Genomic DNA, 18,767 nt, shown 5'->3' with positions numbered 1-18,767 from the left:
AATTTATGTATTACCATATATTTTCTTAATTGTTTAAAATTAATATTTAAAATATTTGATAAGCTGTTCAAATATATTATTAGATGTAAAAATTTATGAAATATTTTAAAATTGAATTTAATCAAACATTGAGGCTTATCCCAAAAGGTGAATTGTACCTATTCTAATCAAGAATGTTTGTTTGTGATGTACCACCAAATTTAGCCTATGCCCTAAGACTTTAATATTTTTAATAAAAATAATATTATATAATTTATTAATTATAATGATATATATGAAAATTATAATTTCAATTCTATAATATAGAAGAATTATAATTTTAGTCCTGTATAAATTTATTTTAACAAAAAATTCTCAATTAAGGGCAAAACGAGATAAAATTTATTAAAATAGTTGAAAAAGTGCACCTAATTAAACTGATCATTTATCCTGATATACATGAGAGTATTATTTTATAATCATCCTTTACATATAAGAAAAATTGATCTACCGGATTTGCCCTTTCAATTTCCAATTCAGTCCCTAATTTCCCTAGAAATTGCAACTTTTGCCACTCTCCTCTCCATCTCCTTGAATATCTCTCTGCTCTCGTTGCCTCTCACTAGTCCCACCGTTTGGTTGTAGGATTTTGGAGAGGAAGAGGGAAGAAGAACAGTCCACTTGTCGGAGTGTGTTTTGGAATATTCCGGTGACCGGAGATCTATTTCCGGCTCATGGGTGCTTCTACTGCTAGGTTCGAGGGTTTGGGCTGGGTTAAGTACGTGGAGAGATCCGTGGGGTATGTCGCACGTTTCAGCTCCGTTTCTCCACCTTTTCTCTCTCTGCATTCGGAATGCGCTCACGCATTTTTCTGCAAATGTTGTTTGTTTGTGTTTTTTTGTTTTGCTCTGTAGGTTTTAGCAGTGTTTGGTGGAGGAGTGCGGAAATTTTGGTTCATTTTTGGGAGGATTTGAAATGCCGACTTATTTTCAGCTGCCTTTTGTTTTAAATTACTCTAGGTGCTGGAGCTCGATTCTCGATCTGTGGATGTGAGGTCGTCGTTTCGTTTCTCAAGACTAAGCTTTCTGTGTGGGTTAGGCGAGGCTAGGGTTTTCGAGTTCGGGTATTATGGAATGTGGATGGTAAATTAGGGTTTGATTTTACCGTTTTGTGGTTTTCTACTCGTATTTGGGATGAATCGGAGTTTTAGGGCACCGGAGAGGGGGCAAATGGGGAGTCTGAGATTGAAGGATAACAAAGACGAGGACTTGGCACTATTTCGGGAAATGCGGAAGCGCGAGAAGGAACGCAACGATCTTCTTCTTCTCCAGAACTCCGACGAGTTTGATGCTCCTCTTGGTATGAAAAAGCTTTCTATTTTATTTTATTTTGTTTCGTTGAAATTTTATTTATTTATTTATTTTTTCTGTTCGGTGGTTTTGCTGTGACTGGATGAAGATTAGGTGGTTTTTGATTAGCTTGTTAATTAATTAGTTGGTGAATCTTTTCGGTAGATTTGTTTCTGAATATTTGTAATTTGTTGACGTAGTATGATGTGCTTTTGAATTTAAAAAGGATGGAAGTAATCGTTTTTGTTTGGAAAATATTATTAGGTAGATTCTTGTACTGATTGGATATTTATTTTCTTAATATTATTTTTCCCCTCATTTTGGTGATAACAGTGTTCTAATTTCGGCAATCTTTTTCCTTTGTTTTTCATTTGTGCCCCCGTTCTCAGGACCAAAAACTGGTAGTTCTCCAATATTTAATATAACTACAGGAACACCTGCTCCTGTCCGGAAGACTGGCGCTGACGATTTTCTCAATTCTGACAATGATAAAAATGATTATGATTGGTAATTGCAACCTTACTTCCTGGGCTTTACCTTATATTCTTGGGTTTCTTTTGATCGACTGTGGATGTTTCAATTTTTGGCTTGTTTATCCTATCAAATTTAATTAGTTTAATTCCTTATGAAAAGGACTTGGAAAATAAAACCTTTGCAGTTAAGGATTGAGGAATGCTCTTTTTCTACATTGTCATGATGGGCACAAAGAAATAATATTGCGTAGCTTTAAAGTAATACAACACAACCTTATTATACTTATTAGTCATTTTGTTTTCAAATATACATGACTGATTCATTAGCTCATTTTAGCTTTATGTATCAGGAATGATTTGAGCACAAGGTGGTTCTTTGTTTCTATGGTAGATGCATACTTAGGACCAACTTGCAACAAATCGAAACAGCATAGTTCTTCATGGTTGACTACCCAAGTTCTTTTCAGATGCATTTCATGGAAAAAAAATTATGTGAACAATAGAACTTTTCTGATGTACATTCATGTAATAATGCTGTTCATGGCCATAGTTATTTATCTGCTTTGAGTGGAATTATATATGTCTAGGTTCTGGTGCCCGTATATATCTGCATTGCTAGTTATTTTCCTGAAATTCATGCAGTTTATTCTTGAAGGTCATTCAGATGCTGAAGTTGAACCATTATAATTGTAGATAACTAGAGAATCCAGTTACCTGGATGTGAAGAGGGAAAATTTCTATGACATGTTTAATAGATATTGTATATTGGCTATCTTTTCTTTTCTTTTCTGGATGCATAGTAAGTGTGGCTTGTGGCAGACATTGGTTCTCTGATGCTTCACATTCCCAATTTTATTGTCTCACACAGTTGGAGAGTCTGCTCTATGCTTGTTGGCAGATGTTTCCAATTCAAGGGGCTATACGAAAGGGTAACTTGCCCTTTCAACCACCAGTGCTACTGACGAAAAAATGCATTTAGTGCTTTATGGACAGGGGCATTTGCTAATGTGGCACTGTTATATATTTGCTGCTGGTGTCATTTACACCATCATCAGATAAAGGATAACATTTTCTTTCAATATCTATGCATATTGTGGATAATTTTGTATCCTCTGGAAATTATTGATTCTTTTTAATCGGATGTCAAGGAGTGTTATTGCAATTGTATATATACTGCTGGTTGTTGTGTTAATAGGGCTTGGGCTCAGCTTTCAGTAGGATTATCCAATGGAACTTCTGGTTCTGATTTCAGTGTGGTTTTGTGCCATCTCTGTTTGATTTTTTGTTGACATTTGCATTTGTATGTTTTCAGGCTTTTGACACCTCCTGGTACGCCTCTTTTTCCTTCACTAGAGATGGAATCACAAAAAACTGTTATGAGCCAGCTGGGAACTCCAAAAGCTCGACCTACAGCTCTGAAGTCTAGAGTAAGTGGAAAAGACATTTGGTTTCCTAGTTTCTAGGAATAGTCTAGTTAAAGGGGATGCAGTGGCATTCTGCTGAAGCTTTGGTAGATCTATGAATCAACAGCATCTCTGTCTCATCAGAAGCTTGATAAATGGATAGGGCATAAACTCAATCTAACCATCCTAACTTTAGGGAGCATATACTGTAAGTGCCCAATGATCAGCTTGGTAAGTTGTAAATAGCATCCTTTGGAAAGCATGAAATACTTGCGTTGTGGGGACGTGTTTCCAACTAAAGATACAATTAGGTTTTTCAACCACACAGCATCATCATCAGAGTTTTGTGGGAAAGTTTATCATTTCTTTATACCTAATTTTACATGATGATGCCCAATAAGTAGTTAAGTCTTTTTATCCTGTTTAATGGCATGCAGCGACTCATATGTGGAGAAGACTGGATATTCACCTCTAATTTTTCAAGGAGCATTTTGGTGTTTAGGTGATGGTAGAAATTGAATACTGATTCAGATGATTCCTGAAACATATAATTTCATTTCCACTCTGGTCGTTCGGTATTTCCATCTGTACTAAACCATTTCAAATAGAATAGAAATTGCATAATGGCCGTGTTTGATATCTTAGCAAATTGTGTGAGCCTGTTCTAATTTAATTTTAGTTAAAAATGCATCGAGAATTATCTGCATAATTATTTAACTAACTTTGCCTTCAAATTATTTCTGTGGTTGAAGCTATCCAATCCCCAGCCTGAGCCTGCTGGAAGGAGTAATTTATCATCTAGACAGCCAACTTCATCCCCTGGGTTGAATACATCAACTGGAGGGCTTCGTAGGCCATCTTCTTCTGGGGGTACTGGATCAAGACCTGCAACACCAACTGGACGACCAACTTTGAGTTCATCAGCTAGATCCACCTTGACCTCAACATCAAATAAGCCTACATTGGCTGCAGCTAAACCCACCTCAAACACGTCAATTAAAGTAACATCAACTGCGACATCAAGGCCTTCGAGATCTGCGACACCTACTTCTCGTCCCACGTTGTCTTCAGCTAAGCCCACAGTTCCTCCAAGATCTTCTACTCCTACGGCAAGGTCTACTGTAAGATCGTCAACACCAACAAGCAGATCCTCTATACCTGCGTCAAAGTCTACGTCTAGGGCCTCGACACCAACTCGTAGGCCAACAACAATATCCAGTGCAACAAGTGCGCCTGCTCTTTCAGTTAAGTCTCCAAATTCCTCTTTGGTTGCCAAGCCAGTTTCCAATGCAACAAAAAATCCTGTGCCAATGCGGTCTAATTCTCCAACTATGAGACCCAGACCGTGGAAGCCTTCGGAGATGCCTGGGTTCTCCCTTGATGTTCCACCAAATCTAAGGACGTCCCTGCCTGACAGGCCACCTTCAGCCACTAGAGGTAGACCTGGAGCACCAAGTTCTCGATCGTCATCTGTTGAGCCTGTTCCGAATGGAAGGATCAGACGGCAATCATGTTCTCCAGCAAGAGGGCGACCTCCTAATGGCATTATTCATAGCAGTGGAAGCTCTGTGCCTGTACCTGCCGTAAATCGGTTGCATGCTAAGGCAAATGACAACGTGAGCCCTGTTCTTGTTGGGACTAAAATGGTTGAACGGGTAATAAACATGAGGAAACTAGTCCCACCCAAGCAAGATGATAAACATTCACCTCACAGCAACTTATCTGGAAAGTCCTCATCTCCAGACAGCTCAGGCTTTGGAAGAACGCTTTCAAAGAAATCTCTAGATATGGCTATCAGACATATGGTATGTTACTATTCGCATCTTGTCGAAATCACTATTCAGTTAATTATACAATTAATTTCTCCTAATCATATTGAATATTCTTGAATACTTGTCAGCATAGAGTACATAACACTCTTACAGAAATATAGTAAACAAGGTTGTTGCCGGTATTGGGGGCAGTTTGCAACTTACCCCAAAAGCATGTTACTGGATATACAATGCTGCTTAATTAGATTTTTGTTTTACTGCCTTAATTTACATACAAGTCTTATCCTTGTGCAGGATATAAGACGGACTATTCCAGGCAACCTAAGGCCTCTCATGACCAACATCCCTGCGTCCTCCATGTATAGTGTGAGATCTGGTGGACCAACCAGACGAACGGTCAGTGTCTCGGATTCTCCGCTTGCAACGAGCAGCAACGCCAGTTCTGAAGTGAGTGTCAATAACAATGCCCTTTGCATGGATGGACCCGAAGTAGATGATGATGTTAGCAGTGATAAGGGCATACGGTCTCCAGCCAGCTTACATGGCAGGTGATGGTTTGTTACACTTCCTCATACATAATTTCCGCTTTACCCATCCCCTTCTAAATTGAGCCACTGCTCGCAGCAAGAATGACAACTGAGGTACGACTGTCCTCCAGGAAAAATGAATTGCCGAAGACCTGTCTTATATATTGATGTAAATTTCTACGGATGGTTAGTATGTCATTTGATATCCTGTATTATGAGTAGCAACTGGTTACGTGCTGAACTGCCTTCCAGTTTGTTGTTTGTTTGGCAATGGAATGTACCACCACCTCCTATTGTGGGATTCTAATCGATACTTCTAATTTGTTTACACTAATTCAAAATTCAAACCTGCCATTTTCTCTCAGAATGTCAAATTGAGTTCTCTCAAGTTCTACTGAATTAGTTGGGAAATAGGAAAAATCTAGTTATACCCTTTTTCTTATGTTATTATTTCCATGTCAAATTAGTTATTTTCGAACTGGAACTTGATGGGTGTTGGTTTCTTCAGGTGAAATGCTAGCAGCTCTAACTCATGTCCAATAATCATGAAAGCAATTTCTATTTTCCAGGTCTTGCAATGTGGTTTGGTTTGTTAGAAAAACTAAAAACCCCTACGTCAACCTTGGCAAAATTATCAATTATCGTTGTTGAAAAGGCTATTTTTTCAGTCTTCTGGTTACTGCACCAGGTGTTTAATACCTTGAATGCACAAAGGCACCAAGCTTGGTGTAGCATTAATAAATGTTACCTCATTTGCGAACGATTCCTTCTAGTTAACACCCCAACTCATGTTTCTCTTGCTGAGTTTAATAACTCGATACACCAACTATTTACTAAATTACGCAATTATGCTTGGAATTGAAGCAGACCACTTTGGAAATAGTAATCTAAACTGAGTTAACATCATGAGCTTTTGCAGATTTTAAAAGGATCCTAGTTGCATATTTTTGCATTTGAAGTCTTGAACCATCATATAGATAACAAGCAAGAACTAACCCACCGACCTCAACAACTCTAAGATAGCACACCACCTTCTAATATCTGACTCTTTCTTGAAAGATTGATTGTGTTGGAGCCATGCTTTCTAATGCAATGATCTTGTCTAAAAATGTGGGCGTTGGAAGGAAATCTACTATCTCCTGAATGAACTCGTAATCTGAACGATATTTTAAAGTCAGATCGAACAAATTTTTATAGTCATACATTATTTTTTGAACCCAAAATGTTTCGTATTTAAAATATATCTTGTAATGAATTCTTGAAGGCAAGTGATTATGGTAGCTTGATCAATGAGGGCAAAGTGGACTTTTAACTTCAAGGCTTGAGATTGGTTCTTCCAACGGAACGCTAACGGAAGGACCAAAATGATACATTTTGATCCATAGTTGGGCTTTAAGTCACATACTCGCAAAGTTTGAGGGGTTATCAATGACAATTATGTGAAACTGAAAATTGCATGATGGTCCTTGTGAAGTGTGCATATCGCTATCCATTTTAAGACTAATTGTAAAAACACCCCTAGAAATTGGACCACATTATCTCCACAATCGTGTTGATGTTAACATTCAGTTGTGGTATTTCCTGTAATGAAAGAGTCCTAAGCTCATGGGGTCTTCGTTGGAGGAAATGAGAAGTCGTCTTTCACATTTGGACCACCAAAAAGCTTTGCATTTTCGAACAAAGTTTCTTTCAATATTTTTTCAGTGAATCGATTACAGTTATATTATGTTGTCAATAATTACTATATATTAATTATAATATCAAATATGTATAACTAATCAACAACTATTATTACAATATAGATCAATACCTACACATTAACATGACTCGTGCTATCTTTTAGTTATATAACCTCAATTTCTAGTTAGGTTTTATTTAAATATCATTTTCATCCTCCTATTTAAATATATTGACAACACTAACTTTTCTTTTCTCCTATATATAAAATGAAATAAATTAGATTTCATTAAAGATTCATTAATTTCATTCTTTATTTAGGATTTCAGGCATGATTTGTACATAGGGATGAAACTAATAGATTAGAAGATAATAAAATTGTCGATATCCATTATTGATATTATTTACATGATTGGTGATAAAGATGAATGGTCAGTAATGAAATGAAATTATAAAAAATTCCTTTCAATAATTTATTTTTTTAAAAATTACTTATTTATATTTTATTGAATATGTCGAATTCAATTATATAATAGTAGTATTTCAAAAATCGATTTCTGTAAAAAATTATATTGATTCGAATAATCAAATTAATTAATCTATTTAATCATAATACATCCATCATTATGTCTTAATACTTTGTGAGAGAAATATTTTTGAATTAATAATGACTAATGGTAGTTCATAAAGACTAGGATTTGTTGGTCGGGTTAGTACCATATATTAATATATATATTTTGACTAAAATTGAGCAATTTGACTCAATTCTATTTATCTAGAATTTTGTTTTTTTTTTATTGTTTCAAATTATGTTAATTGATTGTTTTATATTTATAGTGAATATTAAAGTAATTTTTGGACTCTAATACACAATTGCTTCAGAATACCAAAGAAAAAACTTAAAACTGCTAATTTTCTTTTTCTTTTTTTTTTTTTTAAATATAGACAATGGAAGATTCATACCTATCTATGTCCTATGTGAAAGTTGAAATAATTCAAAAAATAAGAAAAGACAGAAGGCCTGAACAAATTTTCTTTCATTGATTTTTAATTATATTGTTATCAATTATTTTGTTTCATGCTGATGAGGGTAATTTATAAAGAACCAAAAAGTCCCTATTTTTTAAAAGAATTTGCAGCTGATACCAGGATATGCGTGTGAAGACTTCGGGCCGGGTCACCCGACCCCACCCGACCCTGACTCAAGGGATCCGCCTACCTTGATAGCCATTGGATCACCTGACGTCAGAACGCTCAGATAATGCCACGTGGTACCCAACCATGCGGTACCGTACCACTATAAATATTGGCATTTATGAATATTTTGGCAAGTGCATTTATCATGTTTTCTTGATCTCACTCATTCTCTCTTGATCGCTTTCGACCCCATTTTTCTAATTTAGGCATCGGAGCCTTAGTTGGGGGCTACCCGGCAAGCCTGATGTTTGTTCTGTTATCAGGATTTACTTGTAGGGAGCTCGAGAAGGGATTCAGCGACCCGATCTCAAGATACCAAATTGAGCAATCCGATCCCAAAATTGTGCGACCTGCGTCACATGCGTTCATAAAATATGTGATAGATTTGTGAATTGTAATCTTTTTTTGTTAATTCATAGTTCTTTCACGCTCATTTCGATTATTTTATTAATAATCTTGGGTAAAGAGGTCGAATCTTGCTAATACTTCTTATCAGTGAGTATTCATTTTTTCCTAGTTTTTTTTTCTAATTTTTTATTTATTAAGCTCATGAATATTATCTTTTTCATTGATTTTATTGTATATAAACCTAAATGATGTCCATAACAAAGTACTGGACAATATGGGAACTTAGTAATATTCTCGTCATAGTTTTTATCAATCACATATATTAAATTCTTAATTATACTAATTAAACTTGAAAATATATTACAATCAATTTTAATTTGGTTATGTAATTGTATTGGATTTTCTTTCTTACGCGTTTATTTATTCGTTAATCATTTCATCAACTTTGTTGGATATAAACTTAATACTTTTCCTTAACCGTTCCTTTGTATTATATATATTGAATTTATTTTAAACTAAAGATCAAATTGTCCTAATTTTAATTTTTACTAATAGCTTGAAAATTTGCTATTGATTCTTTATGATCATAAATTATTTAATTCATCACTTAATTAGTGTCCTCTTATTATTATTTTTTCTAAATAAAAGTGATAAACTATTATTTATTAAATAAATCGATTACAACAGCTAATATCAAATATTTATATTTAACTATAACCAACAATTATAAGAATCATATACTAATCATTAATATCAGATAAATATATCTAATTAACAACTATTATTAAAGTAGAACGGTGCCTATTATTAGAATAGAACAATACATATTATTAAAGTAAAATAATATACCCACATTACTGGGGTTTGGGACACATGACCTTAGAGTCATGAGGCCTCAATTTTACCAATTAAACTAGACGTTATTCAACACTCTCTTCTTATTATGCGTACTAATATATTTATATTTATCACCAAAAAGACATTTCTTGTTCTTTTTACAGCTTCAATGCACATTGCTTATCAACCCATGATTTAACTGTAAACAAAATCTTTTTTCAGTAACCCGTCTAATAAAAAGCCCTTTCAGTGGTTAGAGATGGAAGAGAAGCCGATAGGGCTAACACAGACGTCAGATGGAAAGGGAGGAGATGAAGATCGGAGCAAACGCCCATTGGGGAAACTTATCACTCAAATGCAAGAGACATTCTCAAACAATTCCTTTGCAGGCCTTTCAAGAAGGGGAAATTCTAGTCCGGCTCAGTTGAATTTGAACCAATCATATAGCAAGTGCAATATACTTATCGTGTTATAGTGTACAGTTCAGGAAAAGTGACTAATTACATAACAAGTGTAATACAATTACTCTGTGATTATTGTAGTAGCGTGCGTACTTGTCTGGATCAAGTTTGGTAGAAGTGAACAAGTGTATCACTTTTCATTAATTGCACATCAATAATACAATAAATGTATTTAACTTATAACATGTTTAGATTCGATCAAATCGAATGTGGGCTAGAGTTTCCTGAGTCAACCATCATATCTTCTATGTTGCATGAGTGCATTCAAAGTTTGAATTCCCTGTTTTTCTTCCCTTATCTTTAATTATGTTGGTTAGGTCAGCTGATGAGTTGATAGCTAGGAAGCAAAAAGGAGTGTGTGTGTGTGTGTTTCCTACGTTACTCATGATGCAAAGAATTCCAACGAAAATTAAACTTGCCCACTTCATCTCACAACTCCAAAATGGAGAGTAGGATTTTATATCTTAGAATGTAATTTTATAAGAAAATCAAAATTTTAGTTGTCTTTTTTGATAATTTTATATTAAATGTTGATAATTTTTTCTTTTGTATTTTTTTCAAAGATAATTTAAAGAATTAGAAGTAAAAATATAAATGAAAATTGAGCTACAGAAGAAGTCGTGTGGATATAGATGACATTGATCAATTAAAGATCCAACAACAGATTCCTTCTTTTCCATTTACAGCTCTCTCTCTCTCTCTCTCTCTCTCTCACTTTTCGTCGATCGATCGATCGATCGATCTTCATCTCCAAAATCAGTATCCATGGCGAGCCTATGGCGAGCAGCGATGGGCTCAACTCAAGCCAACGCCGACGATTACGACGGAGTGGAGTTCTGGGGCACACCTGAACGCGCCGGATGGCTTACCAAGCAAGGGGAGTACATCAAGACTTGGCGCCGCCGCTGGTTCGTTCTGAAGCAAGGGAAACTCTTCTGGTTCAAGGAATCGACGGTCACCCGGGCTTCCAAGCCGCGAGGCGTCATCCCAGTGGCCAGTTGCCTCACAGTCAAGGGCGCCGAGGATGTGCTTAATCGGCAATTCGCTTTTGAATTGTCGACTCGGAATGATACCATGTACTTCATCGCCGATTCGGAGAAGGAGAAGGAGGACTGGATTAATTCGATTGGGCGATCCATTGTTCAGCACTCGAGGTCTGTTACTGATAATGAGATCCTTGATTATGATAGCAGGAAGTAATTTGGTAAACGTTTGAATAATTAGCAGGGTTCATTTCCTTTTTCTTTTTTTCTGGAATTTTCTATTTTGTGAATTTTTAAGTTTTGATGTGGGAACTTTTGCCTTTTCCATATGTCTGCTTGTGTATATGGCTGACTGATGTATTTTTCGTCCTTTTTCTTGTTCGTGGTTGGGCTTGGTGGGGGTTCAGGGCTTTGGGTATGGTAGCATGTAATTTGGTCTTTAAACGTGATAAATGCAGTGAATTTGCTTTCAATATGGATAATTGGTTCCGGAGAAGATTGCTGGTGTTTAAGACTAAGTTACTTATAATAATCTGTTTGATCGGTTTAAATTTGACAAACAGTATCTTGGCAACAAAAGTATTGAAATCGAACTACAGGTTTAATTACATACATTTTGCATTAGGAAATGATGATGCAGGGCGGAAGAAGTGAGGAAAAAAGCATTGTAATTGTAACTTGTGACCTTTTTAAATTTTATAGCCAATCTAAGCTTGGTTATTACCTTGGTTTTGGTTGCCATATTTGAGCAAGTTTTTGCTGATTTGATTGATTAAATTCATTATATCTTCTTCCAAGAATGTTCCTTTGTTATCAGAAGTTGGAATATTTTCAAGATTTCAAATCTTGATATCAGTATGTTCTGTTGAACATGAATGTATAGCAATTGTAGTTGATTCTGATCATGTGATATGTCAATCACTTTTAAGATGATGTGTTAACTTTCAGTTGCAGTCCACCAAATTCAATAAAAATGAGACAGTATTCTTTCTGAGCTCAATAATTGTGGTGAACTAGGAGTTCCTATTTGGAGATTGCGGCCTAATCCATTGTTCCTACTTCAGTTCGTCTGGGTAACCATCGCTCATAGCTTATTTATTTTGTATTTCTCATCACCAATTTTACTCATTACCCAGAATCCATGGACTTGGAATGTACTCAGGCCCTGGGTCTTTCCCATACGTATCATTAAAAAGTAGTATTCTGAGTAAATGTGTTCTCATGTCAATTGGGAGTCAAATCTGGTACCTTTCCTTTCTTTTGTAGCATCTCATATGGATAAAGTGATGCATTAGCAAACCCCAGAAAGATAGGCACATTCGTTGGAACTTCCCAGTTTCATTTTGCGGAAAACTTGGAACACTTGACGCAAATGGAAATCTTTTTATCTGGCGAAGATCTCTATCTTCCTCTCCCTTCCCCCATACCTTTTTGTCCTAAAGAAATGGTATTCTACTTCCTCAATGTGGAGGCATTAGAATTTCATTTAATTTGTGAATAGTGTACACTTTTGTGTTTCCTGTGAGATCTCTGTATGATTGACTTGCTGAGGAGGGTGCCGGAAAAGAGTGGATGGTGGTGGTTCTTGCATTACATGTTTCACAGAGTAGTGCTTGCTGGTTATGTTGTGTGAATCAGTTCAGGCAGCTCTACGTAGGACCTCAATACAGCAGAACTATCTAGTTTTGAAGAGCTTTAGAAACTCATTGCCTAAAAGAACTCCGTCCTCCGAATTCTTGTGTCATACTTAAATCTGGGGTTGGCTATACTCATATTTATTTGGAGTTGTCGACATGGAAGTACTTTTATTGCTCACTTCATTAAGAGTCATCTTCAGATTTATAAGGGTTATAATTCTTCTCAACATCATTTCATTCTAAGCTCTGTTTTCCAGCTCTACCAGTCCTTTCATGTTAACCAATTTATCTCCCTTTTATTCACTGCCCTTTGTCGACATAATCTCAAATATCGGATATCAATTCACTTATTTCATTCAAATTAAGAAAGACATCTGCTCTGGTTTAGATTCCTGTGATAACACTATGTAGATCATCTCTAGGGAGAACCGTTTTTAGCTAGCAGTCATATCCTTGATTAGAATCCAATTGCTGCCATATGACCTCCTTAATGTGTGAGACAAACATAAGTATACATCTTTGGAATGTTAGATTACATTCTATTGCATCCCATTCAATCCATAGTGTTCGGCCGTACACAACTGTGGAAATCACTTGCTTTTCAAGTCATTCCTCATCACAATGTAGGTTCCTCTATTAACGTTTATCTCCATCATTTGGTGCATGTAGCGTAGATTATCATTCTTCCGTGGTCGTCTATTGCATGCCTCTTGTGAAATCGACTTTTGCATGTTAGTTGCAATCATGCAAAACGGTGGTGATGTTGAAATTGCAGCGTTCGACTGAGTTGAGCCGTTGAGGTAGTGTGAAGTCTAACCTCTTGTAGGTGTCAGATTGGTAAGTACGTTTGATAATTACCATCCTAGTTCTAAATTATGGGTTCGATGTTTGACAATTATACCCAATTTGGTCGAAATCTCATCCAAATAGTATATCAATCCCAACCAAACGAACCTTTATAAAAGGGTCTTTCTTCACCAAGTTTTTAGAACTCGTAGGTAAAGAGACCAAAACTCTACTGCACTTTGATTCAATAAGATAACTCTTCGTGCACGTAAGAACTCGACTGGTGAGGAATCGTACGTTCATACATTCATGAACTTGGAAGTGTATTTTGTGCCTAACAACTTAATCATCTTAAAAATAAAAGCCATGAAACTTATGTAAAGATTCACGTAGACATCGTTGAAGAGACTGTCTGAATTTGCCATTGAATTTTCAGATGAAGATGGCTGTCCAAAATTCTGTTCCAAATCAAAGTTTTGCCATTGCTTTTCCGACTAACAACAGTCAGAAATTTGGATCTGCGCTTATCGTCGAAAAAAAATTATGTTGTCATAAATTGCATCGAGAATTGCAGACGGATTGCTGTTCGTCAGAAATACTGTTATAAATAATAAACCAAAAAAATATTCCAACTAAATTCCGAACATAGACAATTTTTTATGTCCTATTTTTGGACAGAAGTTGAGACGATTATTTATTTATTTATTTTTCCAACAGAAATGGCAAGCGCGGTGCCAGGCAATTGAAATCCGCCTGAAACTACCCATATTCTTTACAAATCTATCGAAAATTGTGGCGGCTTTTCCAACTAAACATACCCGTCCCAAACATTTTATTATAATGAAATAATTTTTTATAGTGTGAACATATTTTGAGTTGTAATAGAAATAATATTTATGAATTTAGAGATAGAAAAATGATTAATTTTATTAGTGTGTAAATTTAGAAATAAACGTCATTTATATCATTTCTCTAGCATATAAAAGTTTTATTTAATTACAATTTTTTAATCTGATCTCATATATGAATTATATTTATTATTGTACTCTAAAGGAAATTGACCCAAAAGTGCATCCTAAATCATTAAAAGTTTCCTAAATAAAATACTTTGAGTTTATATTTCTCTTCTTTCATTTAGTTTGATCTCTCCAATATTGTGCTATTTTATACGTTCTTTTATACATCAACAATTTTTCATAAATCAAATATTTGTATAAACTAATTATTTTAATATTTTAAGTATTTTTTTAATTTACGGAGACTGAATAACGCATTTCATATGTTGGTTAATCGTGGTAAAAAAAAAATAATTAAGTTTTTGCATCGAATTTGTTCGACCGTGGTAAATAATAACAATTAATTTGTCATCCTTTTTAATTAAACCGCAGTTATTTATCATGTAGAACATAATCCATTTTTCCGTAGTATATTATAAATAATTTTGTGATGAAATAGTATATATAAATAACGTGTAACGAAGGCATGAGAAAGATTATTGAATTCCTTTGATGAGAAATAATTAACAAACATAGAGACAATTACACAAGTAGGTCTCAACACATTCACCATCGTGAACATCTTTACCTGGGAGAGCAGCTACGCATACTTCATAGCATAAATTGTCTCTTGCAGCCACCACACATTCGTGGTTCACTAGTAAGTTGCAATAATTATTCCTTTCTGCACTGTAAACCAAATCATCTGAACAAATATAGCAAAGGTTTGGAATTATTGGGTGTAGTTTGTAAATTACAATATAAGATGTCAACCCATAATTAATTCATATAAACCGTCAAGAACTACAATAATAATAATGATGATGACGAGGAAGCTGGCATTGTACGATTTGAGGTATACTTTTTGAGACATACCTGATGTGAGAGCTATGAGAAAAATGACCAACAAAACCGACTTCAGAAGGTTCGCCATTCAAATATTATTCTATCACTTGACTCAACCAAAATGGTATGATTTATCTTAAGAGAAGTTGTGCTCAATTGGAACTTCAAATCCCATTTATTAGAGTCACTAAATTTTGATAATCTCATGATGATATAATCTTGTTACATATTTCGATTACACTTTTATATGTGATTGTTAGAACCACCGAAAGAAAATGGATTTATTATAACAAAATAATTGTAATAAAAGTATAAATTGTCGTAAGAACTGGTTATTTGGTAAAAAAGTTTTATGAGTGTTACAATAATATTTATTTCTTTTTTGTAATAAAGGCATAAATTGTCACAATAACTACGTATCTGGTAACAAAGTTTATAATTATTACAATAAAGTTAATTTTTTTTGTGAGAGATGTATAAGCTGTCACAAAAACTAGTTAATTATATGGTATGGAAATTTTATTATAGTTATACTAAAGTTAATTTTTTATAACAAAGGCATAAATTGTCTCAATCACTAATTATATATATGGTAACATAATTTTATAATTGGTGCAATAAAGCTAATTTTTGTAATAAAAGGGTGAATTCGTTACAAAAAGTATTAATTATTTGTAATAAAAGAAGAACAGTTCGTTGCATAAGGTAAAATATGTCATGAAAAAAACTATTTGTAATCACTAGAAAACTCGAAAAACTCAATCCACCGCTGCTCTTTGATCGGAAAACATCAATGGAGGCTGCCAACAATATTTTGAAAGATTTATAAATTTTTATTAAATTAATAAATATGTTATAATTTATACAATTAAAAAACTTCTTATACACTAATTTTTAATATAAATAATATATTAAATATAATATATTTTATGCACAATTATTATTTAGAATTTTTAATATATACTAATTTAAATAATTATTTTATATCTTAACTACTCACACAAAAAAATACTCAATATGGCCGCTAAGTCATTTTTATGCTACATAGGATTAAAAATGTCAAAACATGTCAACAATATGGCTGTCGTGTCATTTTTTCCTGTAAAAACTAAAAGTTTTTACCATCAGAGGACTTAATTTTAGTATGTTTATAAATTGAATGACTAAATTCATGAAGTGCGTATTTATAAGACTAAAGTTATTAGTGGGTAAAGTTAACGGGTTAAAGAATAATTTTCTTTCATTTATATAATTTTACATCTTTGTAATCTTATTATTTTAGGATTGGTCGCGAAAAAGGTTATATTTATTATGTTTGACGGGATGTTAAAAAGATTCTTGAGAGAATTGATGGTATATATATATATATATATATATATAATTGAAAAGGGGTAAATTGGTGTCTCAATTATTTTTGTGTGTCAATTTTTATATTTAGTTTAATTTATTTATTTTCACCCACCCACTCTTTTAATTTCCTGTTTTTTTCACTGTCTTTTGATAGTTACTTCTTTTTCTTTATGTACTTTTTTTATAAATTTAATATTAATATTATTTTATATATACTTTATTAAATAATAAAAAAAATATTTTATTATAAAATTACACACACATAGAATGTGAGATAAATTACTAATACATATTAAAATTTATATAGGTAGCTTATGTATTTCTACTTTGGACCTTATAAAAAGAAAAAGTTAAATTCCGGATACTGAAGTGGCTTTAGAGTAGGAAACTCATCTTTTTTTTTTTTTTTTTTTTGAAGTAAGAGCAATGAATTGTTATTAATTGAAATAAGATGATTACAATCACTCATGTCGAATATCAATATCTAACATAGACTATTATAACAATCATACACTAATCAATAATTAATATCAAATAAATTAAATCTAACCAACACTTACTATTATAGCAGACAACACCTACAATATAGTAGGAAACTCAACTTGATAAAAAAAAAAAAAGATCTTCCTTAAAAAGTAAGTCAGTTATAATTTACATTATCTATATTAATTAATGGGCACCAGTCCAATTACAAAAGAGATTTTTCATTAATTAATACTATTGATATTATACATTATCTTCATAGTGTTTCAAATTCCTTATTTTATATATGTATTTGTAGTATTTAATTTCCTATATATTTTTTTCTAGTATGTAATTTACAAATATATCTTTATATTTCATACAAATATTAATACTATTTCATATATTGTTAAAAGATAATTAGTCGTGATATATTTCCTTTTAAAAAAAAAATTAAAAAGCTTGAAATCCTTCGATATGTATATGTGTATAAATATATATGTATATATATATATATAGAGAATACTGAATTCATATGTAAAAGAAAACATTGATTGTTTCCATCATAAAATATTGTTGTGTTGAATGTAGTGAGAAGAAGAACAAATTGGGTCTTGTTTGATTCAATTCCCTTATAATTCAGAATTAACAAACATATACACAGGAACACAAATCTGATGCAACACATTCACTGCTTATAATATTGCCTGAAGGAATTGAATCTTTGCATCCTTGATCGCAAGGACTTCTTGATCTAGGCAGCTCTGGGTCACAGGGATATTGTATATCTTTATCGCAATAAGTAGTTGCCTTTTCTGCTGCGTAAACCGAACATTCTAGGAAAAAAAACCAAAAAAAAAAAAGAAATGATAATCATAGTAATTAATTTCGAGAACTATAAAAATTTACCCCCCGCCCCCCTTTTTTTTGTTTTCTTAGTGAAATGATGATTACATTATTGAATTAAAATATCAATTGTTGATCAGTAATTAATTCATACAGAGCGTCGACGAGAACCAATTTTTCTTAAGTTAATAGTTTAAATTTTCAGACGAGATAGTAATTTTTATTTACACGTGTAAATTAAGTATATATATGCAAAAGAGAAATATGATGAGAAGAAAGATGAAGAAGTAGAGGACCTGATGCGAGAGTTAGAAGCAGCACTAGAAACAGCATTGAGTTGAGGAGGTTTGCCATTGGGAATTCCAAGTTTTTCACCTTCTGAAATGATTTAGATTAATGTAATAATTGTGGTGGATAAGGGCTTGAAATCCCATTCATTATTTATAAGAGAGTTACAGCAATTTAAGGATCCAAATTAAAGAAATTAGATCGTTTCACTAATTAAAGAAATTGTAACTTCTTCTTCAACATTTTGTTTTGATGAGGAATATATACACATATATATATATATATATATATATGGGGAAACATGCAAGCAATCATCCTTGTGATATTGTAAATGAGCAAATTACTCCCTTATAAAAAAAACAAATAGCGATTTACATCACTATATTTTTTAAAATACAACAATTTATCTGCCTATGATTTTTAAAATGAAACAATTTACCTCCCTGTATAAGGAGGTAAATTGCTTCATTTTAAAAAGTAAAAGGGAGTAAATTGCTATATTTTTTTTTATAGGGGGATAATGTGCTCATTTTCAATTTCACATGGGGATA

The 18,767-nt window shown here is 33.4% G+C and overlaps 2 protein-coding genes and 1 long non-coding RNA gene across 5 annotated transcripts; 2 read left to right on the top strand and 1 right to left on the bottom strand.

Moving 5' to 3' along the window:
• LOC105160879 (mucin-5AC) lies at window positions 587-5,870 on the top strand. Of its 3 annotated transcripts, none has more exons than XM_011078381.2 (7): window positions 587-778; window positions 999-1,338; window positions 1,718-1,835; window positions 3,114-3,228; window positions 3,957-5,009; window positions 5,271-5,524; window positions 5,601-5,870. In XM_011078381.2, exons 2-7 carry the CDS (start codon window positions 1,173-1,175, stop codon window positions 5,614-5,616), a joined length of 1,722 nt encoding a protein of 573 aa, XP_011076683.1. In that variant the 5' UTR covers window positions 587-778; window positions 999-1,172; the 3' UTR covers window positions 5,617-5,870. The 3 variants fall into 3 exon arrangements, with proteins under 3 accessions (XP_011076683.1, XP_011076682.1, XP_011076684.1); XM_011078380.2 differs by having other exon boundaries at window positions 894-1,338; XM_011078382.2 differs by having other exon boundaries at window positions 588-778; window positions 894-1,338; window positions 5,271-5,870.
• LOC105160878 (pleckstrin homology domain-containing protein 1) lies at window positions 10,662-11,488 on the top strand. Its single transcript, XM_011078379.2, has one exon. It carries the CDS (start codon window positions 10,789-10,791, stop codon window positions 11,221-11,223), a length of 435 nt encoding a protein of 144 aa, XP_011076681.1. The 5' UTR covers window positions 10,662-10,788; the 3' UTR covers window positions 11,224-11,488.
• LOC105160877 lies at window positions 14,913-15,401 on the bottom strand. The gene is made up of 2 exons (XR_847721.1): window positions 15,301-15,401; window positions 14,913-15,130 (listed from the first exon to the last, which is right to left on the bottom strand). It is a non-coding gene; the product is annotated as an uncharacterized LOC105160877 (long non-coding RNA).

Source organism: Sesamum indicum, linkage group LG4 (assembly GCF_000512975.1).
Source record: "Sesamum indicum cultivar Zhongzhi No. 13 linkage group LG4, S_indicum_v1.0, whole genome shotgun sequence".
Lineage (NCBI taxonomy): Eukaryota > Viridiplantae > Streptophyta > Magnoliopsida > Lamiales > Pedaliaceae > Sesamum > Sesamum indicum.
The sequence above is the reverse complement of the archived record's forward strand: the minus strand, read 5'-3'. Positions and strand labels throughout refer to the sequence as shown.

Bases quoted from the DNA above. Each gene is read 5' to 3' on its own strand.
- LOC105160879 (XM_011078381.2), top strand. From the start codon at position 1,173: ATGAATCGGAGTTTTAGGGCACCGGAGAGGGGGCAAATGGGGAGTCTG. The intron at 1,836-3,113 runs GTAATTGCAACC...GTATGTTTTCAG, and splicing joins GATAAAAATGATTATGATTG to GCTTTTGACACCTCCTGGTA. The intron at 5,010-5,270 runs GTATGTTACTAT...ATCCTTGTGCAG, and splicing joins ATATGGCTATCAGACATATG to GATATAAGACGGACTATTCC.
- LOC105160878 (XM_011078379.2), top strand. From the start codon at position 10,789: ATGGCGAGCCTATGGCGAGCAGCGATGGGCTCAACTCAAGCCAACGCC.